Consider the following 9,751-nt stretch of genomic DNA (forward strand, 5'->3'; position numbering starts at 1 on the left):
ACACGCACAACACACACGCACATATACAAGAGCACCCTCGAGCCTCCAAGAGAGGGGGTGGGAGTCATTTATAGAAGTAATCTAGCAAATAGAGAAAACCAAAAGGCATAGAGGACTTGAGCTTCACTCGCAGCGGTGCGCACGTGTCCATTCATGTATGTGCGTGTTTGGGGGAGGCGTTGACGCGCTTTAGCTATTGTAGAGATGTCCATTGACCCCCTGCTAGAGGCACACCATTCGCTACCGTCCTCGCAGCCCTCCATCGTCTCCTCCGCCTTCTCTTCAATCCGACACGAGGGTACGGCACCCGTGACGCCGTGCTCCTCCTCGTCTTTGTCTTTGACCTTTCCCGCTTCAAATCCGGTGCGCCGTTCATCTGTCATCGGCTTTGAACCCCCTGCCGATACGACAGCCGCCGAGGGCGATCCGTTGTCCCTTTCGAGTCTTGAGAGGCGTACAAAAGTCTTGGAGGAGGAGCGGCAATACTACGTGCGACTGGGTCAGCGCTCGGCTGATGCTTTCGAGGAACACCGACGCGAGCTCACTCAATTGGCCCAGAAGGAGCGTGCTATCCGCTGCCATCGTGAGGATGTGCTGCGGGCTCAGTTGCAGGAGACGCTCGAGGCGAACCACGAGCTCTTGGGGCGCGTCGCTGAACAGCAGCAGCGGTACGAGGGGGTGCGATTGGTAGAGCTACAGGAACACCGCAGTGACAACGCGCGTGAAGACGAGTCGGGATCGGCTCTGAAAAAGTTGCACGAGGAATGGGCAGAGCTGCAGCGTGGTATAGCGGAGACAGAGGCCTCGCATGAGGAGCATCGTCGAAGCCTTGCCGCCTGCTTGCGTGATCAAGAGCACCTGCGCAGTAGGGTGCGCTCCCTACAGGATCGCCTACGGAGCGCTGAGGCGGCGGATGCACTGACGGGACCGCATGGGGGAGCCTTCGAAGGTGGTCGAGAGCAAATGGAATCCGTGACAGCGCCGGCAAACTGTGCCAGGGGGGGTTGGGCGGAAACACCACCGTCAAGCAGATCCCTCGCAGCGTCACCGCAGCTTACCCGGCAGCCGTGCTGTTCACATAGCGATGTGTCGCCCAACGCCCAGGGTGGGTCTTCTTCACCCAAGCGTCGGGTCCTGCGCCGCCACTTTGTGCCCAGCGGGCCGTGGGATGCCTGCAGCCCCTGTCGCGCTTCCTCTCCCTGCTCTCACCACATCGAGGCGATGGTGGCGACCATCCAGCGCGAGAACTACCTACGGCCGCGGTTATACTACCGCCGCGTGGGGCGTGGGTCGACTGACATGGCCCGCATCTCCACGGCGGTGACGTCACCGTATCGGCAGCACCGCAGAGGCGTGAGTGCGTCGCGATCATCGCCGCCACCTGCCCCAGATGCGTGCACCTCGTCCATTTCCTGCGCACCCGCAACGCCTGCGCGGCATGGACACCACCCTCACCACCACATTTGTCAAGACTCGCTCGGCTTGTCTTCATCAACCTCGTCGGACACCACCACCACCCCCACTACCACTTCTTACACGTCCACAGCGACGGGGTCCTCGTCGTGTTGCTTGTGTCCAGCCCCTGCACATACCCAAGCAAGCTCCACAACGAACCCGCGCTCGCATTCGCCGTGCGTGAAGCATCGTGATGAGCATCGGTGTGGCGAGGCCTCGCCACACCGGCTCGGGTGCTGCTCATTCTCTTTGCGTACCCGCGGAGAGGGCACCGCAGCAGCCAAGCAGGCGAGCGCAGTCCCGCGGTTGCCTCCACATCGGGGCGTGCCCAGCACTGCGCCACATTCATTCCGGGTCCCCCTCCCTGCACAACCACGACCGCCCCCGCCACCGGCAGCGGACGGTCTGCACGGAGCCGCCCTAAACACCGCTTGCCGGGCTCTCATCACTGATCTGGCTGAGTTACGTGTCGAGTACCGACGCTTCCAGCGCCAGCTGCGTGACCCGCACGGTCACTCTGTGACGGCGAGTCAGGAGATGCGCCGTTTGATGCACGAAATGGACGCCAAATCAGCCCAGATACGCAAGGTGCGTCTGGAGCAAGCGCGCCACAACGACGCGCTGCGAGTGCAAGATGTGCTGCGGGAGGTTATGATGGAGAACCGCTACTGTGAGGCTGTTTACAACGATCTGCTTGATCTGATACGTACCTGAAGGCCCTCAGTCTGATAGCGATAAGGGCGGCGGCGGCGGCGGCGGCGGGGGGGGGGGTAGGAGCGTTCGAGATCGGCTTTCTCATTATTTATGTTGTTTGTAGCTCTCACTTGTTGCTCACCCCCTCCACACACACACATACACTGGCACATATGTGCAAGCATTCACATAGAAGGTTTAGCGAGACGCTCCGCGCAGCATGGCAGAAGCTGCGGCGTGTTATACAATCATAGAAGGTAGGTACACTCCATGAAAAGAGGGGTGGTAGTGGGTGGTAGTGCCTTTGGTATCTCCGTGAGCAAGAACAACGTCGTTCCGCACAGAGGACACCTGCATCATCGTGGTGTGCGTTCTCGATACAATGCGCTGGGGTCATTTTACCAGCACATGTTTCCTCGTTTAGTTTTTGAAGTTATATTTCGTTGCTTTTTTTTTTATATGCAGGGAGCCGTCTGCGGTCCTCCCTGGGAGCAGACGCCCATGGAGAGCGAGAATGCACAGACAGCCAAGTCGTATACGACCCATGAAATGTATCCACGAGGAGAGGGCAAATCAGGTGGCGGCCAATATCAAGGCCGTGGCGCTCATGCTCTCTGACAGTCTGCGCGCGCGTTCCCCATGTACCTGTCGTCACTACACCAGAGCTGTGGGTGTCCGCACTTGTTCCCAGTGCTATCGTCCCCCCCCCCCCACACACACACACACACTGCTCATGTCGCCGCAGGTACACAGACTGATGCATTTGCTTCCACCCTTTTCCTTTCTCCACCGCTTCTTTCCCATGCCTCTGTTTCACTCTCCCCCCCCTCTTCACTACATACACAAACACATTGGTATTCTCCCGTATGATGCGTTTTTCATGAACGCGTTGCCCTTGGCTGTAAACAACAGAGATTAGTCAAGCACACATTCGCTTGTGTATACATATATATATATATATACATATACACCAAACGTGTACACACTCAAAAAGAAAAAAAAAACGGAAGAAAAAAGGAGAGAGCGCGTTTTGCCGTCCACGAACTCTTTTCTTTCCTCTTCGTGCACACTTCACTTCATCCGTACGGGTTTGAGGCTTGCGTGCACGTACTGGTGATCACACTTTTGTAGGATTTCTTGAGCAGTCGCAACAAAGACGGGAAGCCGCCACCGAAGAAAAAAATCCCCCCTTCCCTTCACGCCGCAACAATGGACATGTTAACGAAGCTGCTGCCCTACATGGACAAGCACCTTGCCCTGGGTCTACTCAACCACTACGCGCAGAACGGCGAGGATGTGCAGGATGCCATGATGAAGCTGATTGAAACAACAGGGCTGAACGCCGATGGCAGCATCAAGCCAGAGACGGAGGAGAAGATGGCGAAGACCACTGCTGACGCCCAGCCGGCGCTAAAGGAGTTCTTCGACAAGTCCGAGGATGATCACAGCACCTACCAGTTCAAGCTTACTGAGACGGAGATAGGCGAACGTCGCACGCAGGGCGAACTGTCTCACGAGTTCCTATCCGAGAAAAAGGGCATCACGGCGGCAGTTATGGATTCGGTTTACAAGTTGGCGTACCTCTACTACGACACCGGTGCCTACGGTGATGCCTCGGAGCTGCTGACGTTGTGCCAGTGCGTGAGCGGCTACGACAACCTTCGCACCGATACAATTTTATGGGGTAAGCTGATGAGTGACATTGGCGCCGTCAACTGGCAGTCGGCGATGCGGATTGCAGAGGAGATTCGTCGTGCCCACAACGCCAGCGAGGAGGATCTCTTCGGTGCCCCAAACACCACCACAGTGCGTGCGCGTGTGTGGCTGCTGCACTGGGTGCTCTTCCCCTTCTTCAAAGGCGGTCTCCAGTATTCACTGCAACTGCTGTACTTCATCTTCGATCACCGCCACGACCAGACATACCGCAAGACCGTCGAGACGGTGTGTCCTCACTATCTGCGGTATATCTGCGCTGCTGTTCTCTTGCACCGCACCCGTTACAGCAATTTTGTTAGCGCCGCGGAGCTGGTGGAGTCCATCTACGAGTACTCGGACCCCCTCACGAAGCTTGTGAGTCTCATTCAGAAGGCCTCGTTCGAGGATGCTATAGCTCTGCTACCCGAGGTGCGGCGCATGGTGCAGGAAGACTACTTCCTGGCTGACTACGAGGAGGAACTCCTTGAGAATGCCAAGCGGATGATATTCAGCAAGTACATGTCGCTACACTCTGTTGTCTCCATCCCGTATGTGGCGGAGCAGTTGGACATGTCCAAGGCCGATGCCGAGGTGTGGTTGGTCAACCTTATCAGTGAGTCCGTGAAGCACCGCGCGAAGATCGACTCTGTGAACGAGCAGCTGAACGTGGAGCCGCAGACGCGTTCGCTAGAGTCGCTCATCTATGATAAGCTAGACACTGTTCTTCGGTAAACCAGAGTTCCCTTCCTTTGCTCGTTTCTCCGTCGTTTGCCGCCCCCCTCCCCTCTCCCTCCCCTCTCCCCTCCCCTCTCCCGGGGTACACTTCCACGGAGACGCTTTCAGACGGACAAGCAACAGACACCGCCCTGTGCGTGCGGCTCGGTATCCGAATCCGCTATTTGCAGCGCGGCACCCCGTTCAAGTGTTCCTTACCCCCCCCTCCCCCCCTCCTCCACACACACACACACACACAGACACAGCTGCGGAGGTGCCTGGTCGCGCTACACTTCTCCATTCGTCTATTCGCACTCTCTCCTTCACTCGTCTACGGCGGTGTCTCTGGTTCCCAGCCCTGCTCCCCGCGCCTGCTAATGCTGTGGCGCAGAGGACGCAGGCAACATTTGTGTATTTGTGGGTGAGGTGAGGGGATGTGCGAGTGAAGACGTGAGCAAAGGTCTTATGGGGGACCATCTCCACGAGTCGCTGCGATGTATCGACATACACCCGCATATGTTTGCGTGTTTGTGTGTGTGTGTCTGTATTCCCCTCCGCGTGCGTATTTTTGGTTGGTCATTCTTGCGTTTGAATTTTTGTGTCTTGGGAAAGGGCTTGGTTGGCTCTTTTTTTTTATAGCCCCACTAAACGGATCCGTCCATTGAAATCAGCAGACAAACACACACACACGCTGACACACACGCACACACGCACACACAGGCTGACACACGCCGAGGCTCTATCTATAGGTTCACACAGGGCGTACTCTTGACGGCATTGTAACTCCTTTTTTCCCCCTTTAACTGAAGCGTAACCGAGATGAGATCCAATAAAAAAGAATAGCTCTTGACATGGATACACACAATACACACCCACAATATATATATATATGTGTGTGGGTGTGCATGTATGCATGCATGCATGCATATGTATGTATGTGTGTGTGTTTATAGAGGTTTGTATGTCTGCATCTCTCTCTCCCTCTCCACAGCACAGCACACCAAAAACAAACACCGAAGTGTGTCCTCTCAGGGAATGTTAGTGCTCGGTGGCTCTTTCTAGTAGGAGCGTGAAACAGAGAGCCAGTGGGAGAGAAAAGAGAGGGGCGTGGACGCAGTCGGTATAATTCCCCCCTCTCCTCCGGCGCCATTCTCGCCACAAAGGGGGGAGGGAGGGAGAGCCAATAGAAGAAGGCAACGCAAACAGATGAGGCCAAACGCTACAGGACAACCCCCCCTCGCTCTCCTTCCCTTCATCACGACACATCATATGATTGTCGTACTAATTCGATTCCTTTAAGCTCTTCGTTCCCTCTTTATATATATATATATAGAACGCATGGCCCGCGCTCCTTTGTCGAGACACCGCACACGTTTGTTGGTGCTGTGTGAAGAATGTAGCGCTGGCACACAGGTGCTTCCAAATGCACACCATCCGCCACCTCGTCGTTACGCGTCAGCACATTCGTCTGGTGCCACACATTCCCCTAAACGGGCGAGTCTGTTAAGCGATTCGCACCGTCATTCTGTGAGTGACATACCGGAGCCATGTGGTCGACTTCATTATCCGTCGTCATATGAGAAACCGCACCACAGCGTGCACAACGGCACCCGAGGCGGCGACTCACGCTACCGCGAGGTAGCGTGTAGTCTCGGTGCGCGGCGTTTGTCCCCGCAGCGGGCGGGCACGGCAGGTGCATACGCAGGACGATCTGCAGCGAATGACAGCTGCGCCGCGGACGCGATTGCGTTTCACTACTACTCGCAACAGCACCCGAAGCAAGCTCAGGTGCAATCCGTCTCTTCTTCCCACGAGTATGAGGTGACTTCTACACCAGTGTGCCAGCAGCCATCCGCGTCAGCGTATGACTCCTCCTCAGCACCTGTAACACCAGTCAATAGGAGGGCACCAACAGTGTCTCCAAACTTGTCCCGTCGCTCCTCCAACCACTCCCCCGTATACGATCATGGCGGTGAGATCAATGCATATTTACATAACTTCCCCCCAGCGTTGCCTTCGCCAGCGGAGCATCAGGGCATCATTCGTGACACGACCACTTCGCTGGTTCCCCTAACATCTTCACTGGAGGAGGGCAGCTGGCCTGTCGAGCTTACCCCCTCACAACACCAGCAGTGCGAGGATCTGGTTCGGCTGCTGGCACAGCTCCCAGCAGCACAGGCGCACCGCGTGCTTCTCGCCACGATCCACCAGTACGAGGCACAGCGCTTGCTCCAGTACTACGGTGGCCCTCATGCGTTGTGTGTGACTCAAAATACCCTGGGCTTCACACCGAAAACTCCATCACTATCATCTTTGACGTCATCGCCAGTCAAGGTGCGCTTTGAAAGGCGGCAAGACGACGGCCGGTCTGCTCTCTTGGAGACACTGCAAGCCCGTTTCCATGACATGCAGCGCGCCGACTTGGCTGCACAGGCGCTCTCACCCTTCGCCGCCGCAGCAAACCAGAGACGGCGGTGGCCGCATGCTGGCGGCGGCCAAGGGACGGCGAGTGGACAGTCGCACGCCCACTACCGCATCGCAGCCCCCCCACCCGTCCCCCCACCCCAGCGACCGGCGCGGCGCCCTCAACTGGCGCGCCGCCACACACCCCAGAACAATGCAGGGAAGTCACTCTCTCCACCAAACGCGCATCGCTCCGGTGCCGGTGATGCGGGCGCACTGCATCAGCGCCGCGGTCGGGTTTTGGCGAGTCGTGCTGTGAAGCCCCGCAGCAGCAGTCTCAATCCGGGAGGCTGTAAGCGCAACAATGGTCGTGCCCTTCACAATGCGGAGGGTTCATCGAAGGGCTCCTTCACGCCACTTCCACTGGACTTGAGGCAGATGATCGAACCCTCACATCGCCATGAGATGGCTGGGGCACTTTTAGGGGAGCCTTGTGTCCTTGCGGAGGTCGAACCAGTGGCCCACAACCCCAGTTCTGGTGAGCGCGCTTTTACGCTACAGGATGCGCGCGAAATCGCGGCCAAGGAGGATGTGGGCAAGACAGCAAGTGCGGAGAATCTGCCCAAGCCCTTATCGACACTGAATTGCAGCGACGGCGCGTCTTCGCCCACGGCAGCTGCCACTATCATCCCCACGACGACTGGCATCGGGGCACAAAGCGCTGGCATTGATCGGCTTCTCGATATGGACCCGACTCTCTCCCCCGGGGCTAACGCCGCAAGGCAAGTGTACTGGGAGCAACAGCAGAAAGATCTCGAGCAGAGGTTGTCTTGTTCTCTCTCAAAACTAAGCTGTCACGAGAACGAGGGAGATTGGAGGAGGCTGGGGCTGTTCTCGGACTCCGAGCTTCGTTCGCGCATCATACACGACGAGAGAAACACGACCTGCCGCTATCCCAGAAGCACTCCATCCGACCACTTTGGCACTCTCTCTGGCAAAACCAACACCGCCGGGCATGACGGCGCCTCCCTCGAAGACTCGGTGCGACGGAGCGAGGTGCTGTCAGACGCGCACTCGCCCACCGTAAACCCCGTGCCTCCAGGAACGGAGCTGAAAGACGTCACGGCAGGAGGTCTGACAAAAACGCTCTCGTCACGTAGTCTAGCCGCCCCGCTGCCGCAAATCCCCGGAGTGATTCTGTACCAGCCGTTGGGGACATCGGCAGAGGGTGCCAGCAGCCCACAGGAAAGAGTGGCGCGCTCGATTGGTATGCCAGAGGGGTTCCTAACAGACATCACTGATTCACTGGCATCCGCGCTGTCAGTGCCCAAGGCCCTGTTTGGCGACCGCGTTGGGAGCGATCGTCTCGGAACCCCCGCTGAGTCGCCACACACGGAAAGTTTATTGTTTGGTGGAGTCGACTGTGCAGCTGCGAAGGTAGGAGTCTCCTCAGAGCTAAACGGGTGTCCTCAGTATGAGGAGGGTGGCAACGGTGTTGGCCACTGCACGCGACCTCCTCAGACAGAGCAATTAGGGGAATCCGTTGGACCGCACCAGTTTTCATTCTCTTCCGAAGTGGAAGAAAGCATTTCTACCGCCTCCTCGATGGTGTCCGAGACTTTCTTCCTGACCGAAGCTTCGAGGGGTAGGGGCAGCGGTGGGACGGCGCTAACGGCTCACTCTGCCGGCGAGCCAGTCACCGCAGGATCGCGGGCAGTCAACGAGTACATGAACGAATTTAAACTTCCCTGGGAAGTTTAGCCGCGTCCACCACCATCACCACCACCACCACCGCCAGTGCCCCTTTTTTTGCCATCATAATCGGGCGGTTTATTGAGTAATTCTCACCGCAGCCATGATTTCACTGCCGCCTTTCGCTTTCGTTGTCGCTCGGACCGGTCGCCGTCGCATCGCCGATACGTTCGTCGTCTTTCCGCAGCATATCGCTGACGGGCGGCCCCCCCCTCGCTCGCACCCGGAGAGGTGGCCTTTCACTCATGCGTTTTACCTCATTTGAGGGCCTCACCCTTTCACCACTCAGCTCTTATAGGGGGGGGGGCCACCCTTTGTTTTTTTTTTCCCCCTTGAAGTCTCAGCCCCGAATCAATCGGCAGCAACGGCTCCGTTATCCCCTCCCCCCTCCCCCCCCTCCCCCTCCCCCCATCTGCATTGACACACCACCGCCGCTACCGAAAGCGCCGTGTTGTGTCGCAGTGCTGGACGTAAAACCTGTGCTTTCACCTCATATGTTTCCGTTGCTTCACTGTACTTTCATGATTTGCTGCGCCTCCCTTATTTTTTTTTTCTGTCCCCTTCACACGCACCGTGAACCAAAACATGCGCTGGCACCGCCATTCCTCTTTCTCTCTCCCCCCTCCACTGGCCCAATGTGCGCGAACTCGCGTCAAGAGGCCTCCTTTGGAAAGTAAGGAGAACGAAGGTGTCTTGCGGTACACCCTTCATCCATTCGTTCCCTGACTAAAAAAAGAAGAGTGAATGAGATGGGACAGTGAGGAGGCAAGGATGGGCCTGATGGCTTCTTGCCAACGCGACCTCCTCCCAATCCTCAAGCTAACGCCCCCGTGATCACGCTTTCCAGGGCTCGAACTGAGCCACTTGTCTCTTTTCTGTTGATGGGACACAACCTCAAGGCTTTACTAAAAGGTGTACACCCTACTCTTCCCTTCTTCTCCCTGTACCTTTGCATCTCTGCGCACCGCCGCGGCCGCTGTCCCTTGCCGTTGCGCCGTAGTCAACTCGTGATGCACGTCTCACACGTTTGTTTCTCTAC

The 9,751-nt window shown here is 57.2% G+C and overlaps 3 protein-coding genes across 3 annotated transcripts; all 3 read left to right on the top strand.

The window, feature by feature from the left end:
• Positions 1 to 204: 204 nt before the first annotated feature.
• On the top strand, positions 205 to 2,169 carry JKF63_03656 (uncharacterized protein; the record flags this gene model as incomplete). The annotated part of the gene is made up of 1 exon (XM_067899657.1): positions 205 to 2,169. The coding sequence occupies one exon, from the start codon at positions 205 to 207 to the stop codon at positions 2,167 to 2,169; it is 1,965 nt and encodes a 654-aa protein (XP_067755896.1).
• A 1,188-nt stretch (positions 2,170 to 3,357) lies between these two features.
• On the top strand, positions 3,358 to 4,575 carry JKF63_03657 (uncharacterized protein; the record flags this gene model as incomplete). Its single annotated transcript, XM_067899658.1, has 1 exon — positions 3,358 to 4,575. The coding sequence occupies one exon, from the start codon at positions 3,358 to 3,360 to the stop codon at positions 4,573 to 4,575; it is 1,218 nt and encodes a 405-aa protein (XP_067755897.1).
• Positions 4,576 to 5,895: 1,320 nt separating this feature from the next.
• Positions 5,896 to 8,721, top strand: JKF63_03658 (uncharacterized protein; the record flags this gene model as incomplete). The annotated part of the gene is made up of 1 exon (XM_067899659.1): positions 5,896 to 8,721. One exon carries the CDS (start codon positions 5,896 to 5,898, stop codon positions 8,719 to 8,721), a length of 2,826 nt encoding a protein of 941 aa, XP_067755898.1.
• Positions 8,722 to 9,751: the final 1,030 nt, after the last annotated feature.

The sequence above is a fragment of the Porcisia hertigi genome, chromosome 28 (assembly GCF_017918235.1).
Source record: "Porcisia hertigi strain C119 chromosome 28, whole genome shotgun sequence".
Taxonomy (NCBI): Eukaryota; Euglenozoa; class Kinetoplastea; order Trypanosomatida; family Trypanosomatidae; genus Porcisia; species Porcisia hertigi.